This window comes from Haliotis cracherodii, unplaced genomic scaffold (genome assembly GCF_022045235.1).
Source record: "Haliotis cracherodii isolate W230 unplaced genomic scaffold, xgHalCrac1.p SCAF_2, whole genome shotgun sequence".
In the NCBI taxonomy this organism is placed as follows: domain Eukaryota; kingdom Metazoa; phylum Mollusca; class Gastropoda; order Lepetellida; family Haliotidae; genus Haliotis; species Haliotis cracherodii.
In genome coordinates, this window is record NW_027266275.1 from 68,586,303 (window position 1) to 68,599,632 (window position 13,330).

At 38.9% G+C, this 13,330-nt stretch overlaps 1 protein-coding gene across 1 annotated transcript in view; it reads right to left on the reverse strand.

Moving 5' to 3' along the window:
• Positions 1–12,636, reverse strand: part of LOC139468418 (phosphatidylinositol 3,4,5-trisphosphate 3-phosphatase and dual-specificity protein phosphatase PTEN-like) — a 48,525-nt gene extending 35,889 nt beyond the window's left edge. The window contains exon 1 of the mRNA XM_071250373.1: positions 12,251–12,636. Within this exon, the coding sequence (XP_071106474.1) occupies positions 12,251–12,329 (79 nt within the window). The 5' untranslated portion in view covers positions 12,330–12,636. The remainder of the gene's footprint in view (positions 1–12,250) is intronic.
• Between the last annotated feature and the right edge of the window lie 694 nt (positions 12,637–13,330).

The window sequence follows — 13,330 nt, forward strand, 5'->3', positions numbered from 1 at the left end:
CATTTCGCAACTGTATATCTGACATTAAATACAATTTTCATGTATTCAGTGAGTATTTGAATGTAGTTTGTAATCTATACTTGTTGTAAGAGGTGACTTATAAAGGGAATGGGTGACAAGCTTACTGACTTGGTTGATTGCTAGTCATTGTATCCCAGTTGCGTGGACCGATGCTCATGATATCAATCACTGGATTGTCTGGTTCAGACCATGTTTACAGATCATATGACAACAAACAAACTTAAGATAAGCATGGGGTACTGGAGACCTACTCTGTCTTGAAATCACAACTGAGGCTGTGATTTTGATTGTTGTGTGACACAGCACTCAACAATATTCCAGCTATATGATGGCTTTCTGTAAATAATTGAGTCTGGCCCAGACAATCCAGCCATTGATATCATGAGCATCGGTCCACGCAATCAACCAAGTCACTGGACCAGACCACCCAATCCACATGGACCAGCTGTAGCCATAGACGAGTACCTTGTTTTTAAAAACATTGCTTTAAAAAATTGTAGCTATATTTTTTCAAAAGAACCTTTCTCCTCTGCTGTTTTCATATGTGGAATCAAGGAAACCAGACTTAATTTAGTTTGATCTAGTCTTCCCCAGCCTTTCAGTAAAAAAAAAAAAAAAAAAAAAAAAAAAATGAACTATTTTAATTAATTTTGTAATATTCTACAGTCATGGTCCATGACTACTAGGACCAATCCTAGCCCACAATCCCCACAGGGCAATATGAACACAACCAATTAGTTCTAAGAGGACACATTTTCCCACCATTATTCAAGGAAGCCAAACCAACACAGCTTCCCCGTGGGTCTGCCTGAAGCATCCCACCCCCACTAGCCCACCTTCAGGGAGCGAGGGCGCGAGATCCAGCTGGTGTATGTGTTGGCTGTTGTAGATGCTGCAGCTCCTCAGCCATACTGACAAATGTTCCCTGACTCCAGGTAATTGACTCAGTGAGTGAGTGGGGTGTAAGCACATCGGCACTGATTTCAACACTACTTATCCCAACCCAACTGTAGTATGGCAGTATCCCATGTGATGCTGAAATTTGCCCATCTTCTAAAATTACCAGCTGCTATGGTGATGGATCGAGTGGTAGTTTCATAGAGTTTCGTCAAGTTTCATCAGTCAAAATTATCTACCTGAAACATGTTACCCGGGGTAAATGATTTTCCTGATTAACAAAACTGAAGACTTATTCAACAGTTACCATGGCAACTACCTAAAAATGAGGTTTTCAGAATAACAAGGGCCAGAATGGCTACAACAAAATAATTTTAGAGATTTCAATAATTTTAGACAGACAGACAGACAGACAGACAGTTCTATTCAGTTGAAGGCCTCCTGCCCAAAATACATACCACAATCTGATCATGCATTTCAGACTTCATTCAAATGAATATTTAAAACGTTAGCAGTGGTTAGGTGGAAAGATGTTTATCATAAACAAACTCATCAAGGCATCTACTGTCAATAGATGTGATTCACATGAAGCAGGAGTTTTGCTGGACTGTACATCAAGGTATATAATTCCTCAAGTAAAGACACTAGGTACACTGAGTTTCTTTGTCTATGGGCATGAGAGGTACTTGGGGACCAAAAATGATTGGGGGGGGGGGGGGGAAGTTAGAAGTGAGACGGGTGGGATAATTAATTTATTATGGCTTAGAAAAAGTCTCCTAGAAACTTCAGGAATTGGTGACATTCCTTGTGGACCAGCACTTTTACTATTAGATAGATGGCAACTTTGTAGCAGGCCAGTTTTACTGATTAGTGAAAATAAAAAATTATTTCTAACCGTGCCTAAAGAGTATCTCAGAAGGCATATGCACCGTCCTTTGTTCTGGTCAACACATTCCTCATGTAGCCTATGTTGAGCACACTGAGTGATGCAATTGCATGTGCATGTGGTCACATGACACAGTCATGTTATATTCAGGAAGTTCCCACATGATCTGTCAAAGGCCCGGGCTGAGATGACTTCCTGGAGCAAGGGACTGGCTTTTTGTCAAGCCCATGACGTGGCACAGGAATTTATACAGTCCCACGTCATCCCTAGTTGACAGCTAACCCCCATTGGGTACTACTGACAGCTCATGTCATGTGTTTCCCAGAATGCACGTGGCCTAGTTGACAGCTAACCCACACTGGGTACTACTGACAGCTCATGTCATGTGTTTCCCAGAATGTACGTGGCCTAGTTGACAGCTAACCCACATTAGGTACTACTGACAGCTCACGTCATGGACATTCAGGTATTGATGAGGCCACGTAGAAACATCTTGTTCCTCATCACCAACCCACCCAACAAACCATAACTTGTCAATATGGAAATCTTTCATTTGCATCTGGTTCCTGTTCTGGATTTTTCATAATAATATGACATTGCTAAAAAACATGACAACAGCATTCAAAATTCAAGCTAGTCTGCTAGTCTGCGACTACAAAATTGTGCTGAGGTCAAGTAAAAATCCAATAATGGTAGCTTTCATTGACTAGTGGCATTTGAAGGCTATAATTCTGACTGAGTTCTCAATGCTTCAATTTTGCTACAAATCGGAATGACTAAAACCAACAGAAAATGCACACAAGTAAACATATTTGTCTCGTTAAAGCTACGAACCCTGAGGATTAGTGAAATAATTAGTGAACTTGTCTTAAAGTACCAAATGAAATGAAAAACAATCCACGTATTTTGTAGGTGACAACAAATACATATACCATGTGTATACTGCTCATCGCAAATCTAAATATTCTGACCAGAAGAATTTCCAAATAATTTTGCTCCATGTTTGGACGAAACAAACAGTCAGACATATCAGACAAAGGCAGGAAATGTTAATGTGTTGTTGACAAGTGGAATCTTCCATTTCAGTTGTGCTAGGATAAGTTGAAGTCCTCTCGAATCGAAAAAGAACCATCTTGACACTGGTACTTATGTAACTAAACTAGTGAGTGAGTGAGTTAATTTAAAGTCACATCGGCAATATTTCAGCCATATCGTGACTGTAACTAAACTAAATATATCAAGTACCGTATTTTCTTGAGTATAGAGTGCATCCCCCTCTAGCGGATTCAGTATTTTGAATAAACTAATTTGAATATTATGCGCAGAAAAAAAAAAAGGTAAATGAATGGGTGATAAGAAACTTGGTCAGTACAAATGTGAAAGTTGAGATAAAAAAAATCACTAGACATGTTCATTTACTGTTTAAATTGTATTTTTTGTTCTGCTAGGCATTGTTTTACATCCAGGGATTAAGATTACCCGTGTGTATTTTCTCGTAAACTAAGCTGGAAACAGCAATCATCATACACAATTTAACCGAAATTAATTAAAACAATATTAAAAGGAATTTTGAATAAAATTAATGAAATAAGTTACCAACATTAGTCCAGATATACAATGAACACTTTTTAGAGCCAGACAGTGTAATTACATGATTAATTTGTGTATTTGTGTATGGATTTGTTGACATGGTATTTCCATTGTTACATGCTCACTGTAATGTCTTTGCGTTGGGGGGAAAAAAGACATCAAAACTCATTATGGCGTGTACACACTTTCTACACAGCTGTGTTTTTTGGAAAAAAGTGTGCACTATACTCAAGAAAATATGCTATTCCTACACATCGCATATGCTCATTTAGTGCAGTTTTAGCCTTGTATAATAATTTCTATTCAAGTAATTGTGCAGTAAACTTCATCATGGATTGTACGTGTCATTATCATTGATATTCAACGTGTGCACATCATGCAAATTGTTGAAACATTAACCGACTTACCTATTTGTTAAAACAACTGGTAACTGAAGTCCAAATCCAGGTTTAAGCATGATACAATACACAAGTCAAACGATATCTTGCCTATTGTACCCATAAATAATCAGATTTCAGGAACAAAAGTCTTCAACTCCCAACAAAAAGGCCTTTTTAGATAGGTTGATTCATCTTAAACATGCTCGTCAGACGTAAACATACTAGTGGTGGGACAATACACCCATGCATCGGTAGACCGCGATTGTTTACTTCTCGATACAAGTATCGATCAAAGTCGCACACTAAATAAAAAAATACTGATTCTGACCTTAAATGTTTGCTTTAATAACTGTTCCACTAAACACTAATCAGTAGTGAACATTAATAGTGAAAATATACATATGTTCATTTGCTGTGCCATACTTGACACTGCCAACTGTAAATCGTCAATGAGCCAGGTATTTCCTGTCTATGAAAACGATGGCTTACGCAACACAGATAAGAGCACATGCAAGTATCGGGATACATATGGGAGGGGCGGTCAGGTAGCCTAGTGGTTAAAGCGTTCGCTCGTCACGCCGAAGACCCGTGTTCGATTCCCGATGGGTACAATGTGTGAAGCCCATCTCTGGTGTCCCCTGCCGTGATATTGCTGGAATACTGCTAAAAGCGGCGTAAAATCAAACTCACTCACTCACATATCGGATCGTGAGCAAGGTATCGTGATACGTATCGGATCTCACAGTTGGTGTATCATCCCAGCCCTAAAACCATACCATATAGATATTGAAATAGATTATGTTTGGTAACCAAGGCAACCATCACTGATCAGGGTGACCAGAGCTCTGCCACTTTGTAATAATTCTGCATGAAAGTCCAAAGCTAAACACAAATAATCAAACAATCCTAAACACGAAACTCATTGAAACACCACACACAAAAAGGATGGGAAAGTTTTCAGCTCTTTATCAAAACTGGTTCTTCAATTGCTTGTCATCTGGGTGCTTTCGGTTTCCAATCTAACCAGCTAATCCATGTTAAGCAAGCTTCTCAATACGCCAGTGTTAAGAGTGACCGAGCCAGGCGGAGCAAGCTGGTATTATCATTACACAATCAGCTCACTACAGCCTAGTTCCTCCTTGCGCACACATTTGTGTTACTGTGTCACCGTACCACGCTTATTTATAGATATGCATATAAACACCCTGCATGTGTTTATTCAAAATCCATCTTTTCAATACCACCTGCCCATAATGGCAGGACTGTGGATCAGGGATCTATAAAAAGCTTTCGGTACCAATAAGCCTACAGCCAGGCAATAAATGCCGTATCAATTACCAACCTTATGGCATCCACAGAGCCCGAGATCTATGGAGACTAGCTCCCAAAAAGAGTGAATTGGGGCTTCACCATTCTCCAAAGCTGATAGCAGGATGGCGGACCATGACAAAGAACTACTTGTTGCTGGGGAAAATACACAGTGGTGAAAAAGTATAGCTGCAGAAGTATAGATGGAAGATTGGGTATGCTTTGAAGGCCTCTGGGGCTGGTGTGAGTGGCTGCTGTGTGGTTATATCTAATACTTTGCTTCCAGGACCGGTGGCAGAGGAAAGATGGCTGATGATAGGCATAGGAAACTGAAAATAAAATCTAGCAACATTTTATCAAGTATTTTTCAATGTTTTCTTTTTGAAAGTCTGTCCCAGTGTTTCAGCACTGACGGGCATATTGCCAAGGCTGGATATCTTTTGGCAAGCTTCAGCCTTGTAGCAGTTAATACCGTTGAGGATGGAGAACTTTCTTTCACAGGTCTTAAAGCATTTCTGTTTCGAAAAGAGATTGTGAGTTAAATATGAGTTGTAATGATACAGGTGTCCAAAATGAATCCCAGGGTAAAGAATATTGAATTTATTTAGCACTCATACAATATTAACCTGAAGCATACTCAGACAAACAGACTTATCCAAGCTGAACTAAACTATAGTCAACAGTAAGAGTAAACAACACACTGGAGTGAGTGAGTGAGTGAGTGAGTGAGTGTGTATGGTTTTACTCCACTTTTAGCAATATTCAAGCAATATCACGACGGGGGACACAGATTGTACCTATGTCATGAAGATACGGGGCAGAATATGTCTTCAGCAACCCATGCTTGCCGTAAAAGGAGACTATGCTAGTGCATAAAGGCGACTAACGGGATCGGGTGGACAGACTCGCTGACTTGGTTGATGCATGTCATCGATCTCAAATGTGTGGATTGATGCTCATGATGTCAATCACCAGATTGTCTGGCCCAGACTCAATTATTTACAGGCCGCCGTCATACAGCTGGAACAGTGCTGAGTTTGGCTTTAAACCACAAACAAACAACAACAAACAACAAGTAAACAATGTGAAACTGCTACACATGCTGAAAATTTCAATATGGCAGCCAGGGTGGCCATATTGAAAATCTAGGTCTGTGAACAAGCTGTCATGACACCATTCCAGATGTCAGCCATACAAAAGTTTTATCTATCCATAGTCACTGAAACTATGTGGCCATTGAAGATTTGAATGCCAGATAACTGACAATGTACATCAAACTACAAGTTGACTGATGCACATTTTCAAAATGGCTGCCAAACAAAATTCAAATCTGAGTGAGTGAGACGATATGGTTTTACGCTGCTTTTGGCAATATTCCAGCAATATCATGGCGGGGGACACCAGAAATGAGCTTGACCCATTGTACCCATGTGAGGAATCGAACCTGGTCCATCGGCGTGATAATCGAACACTTGAACCACAAGGTTACCCCACAACCCCTAAATTTAGTTCCCACAAGCCGATTAGCAACTCGTGTCCCTCTTGTGACCATTTTGCGACTGGATTCCGTCTGAGCACAAACGGGCAAAGTTAAAAGAACTGTCAACTCGTTGCGTAATGATTCACGTATATTTCCACCGCATGCTATTTCCAGATGCTATCTAAAACACATTGGGACTTACAGTATTTACACAGCATGATTGAACACATTTAACTGTATCTAGGGTATATTTTTAGATGCAAGGAACATGTAAAATCAAAAATTATTCCTGAGGGTGGTTTGATCTAAGCACTTGAAGTCATGCAAACTCTGATAGGTTTGTTGTATTTTCGCACATAACATTCATCGATACGGGACGAATCTTCTTGCAGGTTATGGAAAGGGGAGAGTGGTGACCAATGCCACTTTAGTACAGGTACAGGTGGCCTACTCAGCCTTTGAATTACCTCAAGGTTTCCAAGCCATTGATTTTGAGATGTGTATACTGATATTCTCCAATCTGTTGATATTGAAATTTTGACCTCAGTCAATAATATCTATCTCAAGTAATATCTAACTGAGTTCATTCCTGATGGCGTGGACAAAATTTTCAAACGATTGGGGCTTTTAACGACACACTATCAGTTTCATATTGACACTGAATAAACTGTATGAAAGGACGACCTGTTTGTTATGATATGATCTTTTTATAAAACATGATAAATATGACAGAGCGAAGTTCGACGTCTATTATCAGATTTGCAACTACTCTAAACACAACACTGAAAGGATGGGACTGTTTGTTTTTATATATTTTTTTACACAAACATGATAAACATGACAGAGCAAAAATTGACGGCCATTATTAGCTTTAAAACTACTTGAAACATAATTTTTGTTCACTTACCAGAGAATGGAGGTTCTTTTATTGTAGTAATAGGTTTAACCTTGTAACATTAAAACCCGAACCAGTGTTGGGTTTCTGTCTATTACCTATGTTTTCAAGCTCTGGTACAAAGCATGCTAGCCAAGGGTAACTCGTAAAGGTAATCAGGTAAGCATTTGTGTAAAAAAGGTTTTAAAATCTCGCACCCCTCGGGACAGTTCAAGCGTGATATGACAACAATAACAGATTCAGTTACTTCAACAGCGGTACAGCGGTACCTCTATACAACAAAACTGTTGAAATGGATTTCAGCATGACATAAAACTGATCAAGTGTAAACTGTGAAATTAGCCAGATGTCAAAACTTTACTCTAAAGAAATATCTTACCTTTGATTCCTGTTTTCAGATTTATAAAATTCAGGTAAGCTTGGGTACATTAGGCTTTACACCAAGTTATTAAACAGACATGATCTACACAATCTAGGGTCTCAGAAATCTAAAACATTAGAGTTTGGATTATTAATACAAGGATCCACTTTCTTTCTTAGTTTTAAACACTGACGTGTTGTTGTTGTTGTTGTTGTTGTCAGAACAGGTCCCCAGGAACCTTTGCCTGCAATAAGACATGAGTACGATAAGACTTTTAAGACGTGATTAAATGGATTGGGAGGTCAGGCTAGGTGACTTGTTAAAGTGTGTGTCATTGTACCCCTAGAGCACGCGATATTGCAACAAAATTCTGCAACAAAATTCCCTGCAGTCTATGGGTGGTGACTCCTCATATTCCAGGAGGGTAATGAGTGAGTGACTTTGGTTTAATGCTGCTTTGTATAGTATTTCGGATGTATCACTGTGTGTGATGTATCACTGCTTGTCAGCTCAAGGTGGGGGGAATCATGGAAGTGATGCAGTTCTTACACGTTCAGCACGTTGGTGAAACCCATGAGTATCGGTTAGCAGACAAAAAACATTATCAGGACGAATATGGGATTTGAAGATATGATCGTAGCTTTTGGGCATACTTAAGGGACGCAACTCAGCACAGCAGGAGGTGGAGGGAATGACGGAAGTGATGCAGTTCTTACACGTTCAGGACGTTGGTGAAACCCATGAGTATCGGTGGGTGGACAAAAAACATTACCAGGACGAATATGGGATTTGAAGATATGATCGTAGCTTTTGGGCATACTTAAGGGACGCAACTCAGCACAGCAGGAGGTGGGGGGAATGACGGAAGTGATGCAGTTCTTACAGGTTCAGCACGTTGGTGAAACCCATGAGTATCGGTTGGCGGAAGAAAAATATTATCAGGGCGAATATAGGATTTGAAGATCCGATCAAGCATAGGTTGCTGAGGACAAATTCTTCTGGAATAAGCAGTATTCACACACGGTATCCCCTTTGAAGATCCTGGTTAGAATTGGTCTTCAGCAAATCCCATCTTCCTGAGGCAAGTGAGTTAACTGACTATAAAAGTCCAGTTTCCACCCTTGCCGAACTAGGCTGGTATTATGGAGTTACATTTTGGCTGGACTAACGAGTCTATGCATAGTCCAATCAAAATCGCGCACCGAAATCGAAATCCGGTTTGTAAAGTGTCATGCAGATTTCAGTCGACTGCAGCATTTGCAAAGCTTTGCACCACTAACTCGTTGTCAACAGATATTTTCTAAATCTATTCATGTTTTTAATCAAGGTGCTCACGTGATTTGATGCATTTCGCGATGTAAGACTCGTTTTATCACAATATAGATCTTGATTATCGATCAGATCGCCTTGACTGGGCGCCATCGTTTTGTTTGAAGGAAATGCAAGTGATACGAGAGGTTGAATCTGATTGGTCAGTAGGAGAGGCATAGAAAGGTCAAAACTCGCAATAGCCACTGGTGGCGCTACAATCGAGCCCAGGATTTCCAGCCTAGTTTGGCAAGGGTGGAAACTGGACTTTTAAATTCAGTTAACTCTCTTGACTCGGGAAGATGAGCAAATCCATGCTTGTCTCTTCCGTTCAGAACCAGGTTAGATTTGGTCCTCAGCAACCCATGCTTGTTGTGAGAGGTGACTATGCTTGTTGTAAGAGGCGACTAATGGGATCGGGTAGTCAGGCTTGCTGACATGGTTGATGCCTGTCATCATATCCCTATTGTGTGGATCGATGCTCATATTGTCCATCACTGGATTATCTGGTTCAGACTTGATTATTTACAGACCACATTCATAGAGCTTGAATATTGCTGAGTGCGACGTTTAACAACAACAACAACAACCAATGTTCATAATACAAAGCATGCAAGGAAGAAATATGATCATAGCAACAGGTTAACATATTATTAGTTCTACTATTCTGATAATTGTTCATATAAGGAGTGTTGAGAATCACTCTAACAATTCTGATTGATCATTACCTTAAGACAAATTGCTGATTCACCTTTGTTAATGTGAAACATTTACTAGCCCGAAATTGTGATAACATTTACGAGACCCCTCTAAAAAGCCTGATCTTCAACAGGGCCTTAGGATGCTTTTAGCATTAGATTGAAAATCTAGTGCTAAGTTGCTTCCCTGCCAATGATTGCCTTACAATTGAAAACCTTTTAATGCCCTTGACACTTCATCTTAAACACCCATGGTCTCCAGCAACCTGCTGACTAAACAGATCGGGTAATCAGATACGGTGACTTGGTTGATTGCATGTCATCGTATCCCTACTGCATGGATTGTATTACTGGTGCTCATGATGTCAATCACTGGATTGTCTGGTACTGACGCAATTATCTACAGACCACCTCATTTATCTGAAATATTGTGGCATTTAACTACAAACAAATTATCATCCAGAAAAATCAAAAGTAATATTTGTCAAACATCAATGTGACAAACTTTTGTTTAACTCTTCAAGTCAAAACAAGATCTATCACAGGAATTCCAGACTGACAGTGACACAATATGTCACATCATCTTCCAGATTGAAAGACTAGACAAACATTAAAAGAAAAAACTGGAATACTGGTGTCAAACATCATGAAAGGCGTGAACACACCAGACATGACACCTAGCGTTGCTTCACAAATGAGTGCAGGTAACGGAAAAGTGTCAACACTACTGTTAACAGTAAAGGGCATTGACCTGACTTTCATGTTGCAATTCAGGGGTAGAAATAACATTTTTTGTCTACAGTACTTATGATGACAACATATAGCAAAACCCTTCAAACATGTAAAATGGCAAATTTCTACTAGTCCTTAAGATACCACAACTATTGGGCAGTTTGGCAAGGACTACAGGACTAGTGCCAATTTCTAATGCTGCAATTTCTTGCAATGATTCTTGTATTGTGATACACACCACGATATAGTGCTGCTTTTCTGTCATCTGCAATTTGTTGTTAACCCAAATAAAAATAAGTTATCTTCACACTTTTTCACAATTTTTTTTATCATTTTTTTACAAGTCTGAAATGGACCCATACATCGGACTTCCTGTCACAATTGGCTTGTGTAATAGACTAAATAATACAAGAAGCTGGACATGAATAGTTTCCCTTTATCGATCACAGTAATCAGAGGCTAATTTCTGATTTTCATAACTTCAGATCGACTTGTCACTTATTTCCAACATGATGAAAATATGCATGATTTTGAAAAACATAACATACCAGTATCTTTCAAATCTATTGTGATATGTATTCATTAGTATTTCACATTGTGGTATTCATGTAAGAGTCTGTCTCCCAGACACTAGAGAATAAATTAAAAATGAGTCCAACTCAAGTTTCAGCTCTAAAATCAACATTGTTCTGGGCTCCATTTGGATTTTCTTTTATAATATTTTGTAGATATATATTTTTAAATAAGATAACTTATTTCTGGAACTAAATATCAGTCAATATGGTAATACTGCACACCTCTAACTATTCCGACTAATTATTGGCAGATTGAAAATGTCTTGGATTGTATTTCACAAAAAAAAGCTGTAATTTGGTCATGTTGGTTACAGGTTATATTTCACATAAATAATAGGTTAAACTTAATTTAGTCCAGGGTTTCTGAGAATATGCAAATTGCAATCTAGTTTACTGACCTGGCTTACACCTGTAATAGCGTCAAGGGTAGCCGGGACGTTACAGCTGTATTCACAATACAGAAAGCGAATGCTTAAGCCTCTGATAAAACCTTTCAACAAACCCCAGAAAATATTGTGATTGTGGAGCTCTTATCAACCATTACTTCCCCTAAAACCAGTAAATGATTCAATGACAGTCATGTTCTGAATATGAAAATACCAATACACAAATCCACTAGCGTGCACTCTCAGGCTACTTGCATATAAAGTTGCAGGAAGTTGATTGTATACTTGAATAACGTGACTGAATTAATTGTAAAAAGTCAACATGTGGTAGAAAAAGGGTCTGATATTACAAGCTGACTAAAAAATATGTTCATTGTTATTTAATTATTGTGTAAAATCGAATGAAACCTAAAATTAAACGACACCATGTACCCTACACCACAAGATCAGGAGTCTAGGTTTTCGAGAATTACTTCCTGTTAAGATTTTGTGGTGTGGTTATCATTATGAGCCTTCCTGAGTTTATGACACTGACAGCAAGGAGTATCTGAGCCTGTGGTACAATAATAAGACGCATTCAAATAGTGGAACATATGCATTCATGTCAATTCAATAAATAACACTGGTCAAGCTGAAAAATACGAAAAATAATTACTTAGAGTGTCATTTAACTCGTTGGAGTGTGAAATGTTGTTTGACATTTTGAAATGCTCAACATGTGTTAAAAGGATACAAGTCAGATCCAGATCGTAGCCATCTTCCTTGTACCGGCGTTTGTTTTTGCTGACCCACTCTTTGATTTTATTCGCCATTCTTGGAAATGTTTCGGAACACTCAAAAGTCAATGTTGGTTGAACTATATAAAATAATCGCGACAGTGCACCGATAGATCTATATTCACATGATATCAACTCTTCGGTTTTGGCAGGTGCTCGCTCTTTGTCCTTTTCGAGCCCTGTAGACACAACATCGCTTCAAATTTGGTCTCAATCCATTCCAATTTTCACACCGGATCCAAAAAATCCATTTTGAATAACAAAATCCCACTGTCAATTCATGTTCAAGCTGAACAGGTCTCAAGCCGACTTGTGTGCGGAAATAACAGTGGCCATGATGGCGGCCGCCTTACCGTTAACTGCGCACCACAAGAAATAGTGCGCATGTACTACATTTAATACGCTTCACTGTTCACATGCTGAAATATTGTGTTTGCAGGTACATTGATTTTATGCATTAATCGATGAATTTAATTTCATAGACTTGAAAACAGACTTGAATCTACGCCGGTTTAAATTTGACAACAGGTCAGGGGTCAATGTAGTGTAAGTTCTAAGCCCCACTTTGGTGACCTTTTCTGCTCGGTAACTGGGTCAGATTGAACGTAAGTATCGTATTTGACCCAGTGACCGTGAGATGCACCCCGGCAAAATGCATCGATTAGCACGGGACGAACATAATTAGAATTGTAATGTCTCATGCAGCGCAAGAAGGGTCGGCGTTGGGGATGTGATTTGTCGTTGTTTCGCCGTGTTAGTTTGTCAGACGCATTTTATAACAAGTTTGGTTTCTGCATGCACGTTTATTTATAGCCATGATCAATGATACGTTTTATTTTATTCCCTCGATTAATTCAAAGCGCTTTCTTTTCCTCATAATATAGACAATTATTTTAAAAATGAATTTCCATTAATGATTTTGAGATGATACGCCCCGAATTCCGTATTTGGACTGAAAATATATTTCAAAGAAGATTTTTATTATAAGCCGATGGAATTTAAAGTTCCTTATTCTGGTTGATATTGTGGGTTTTTTC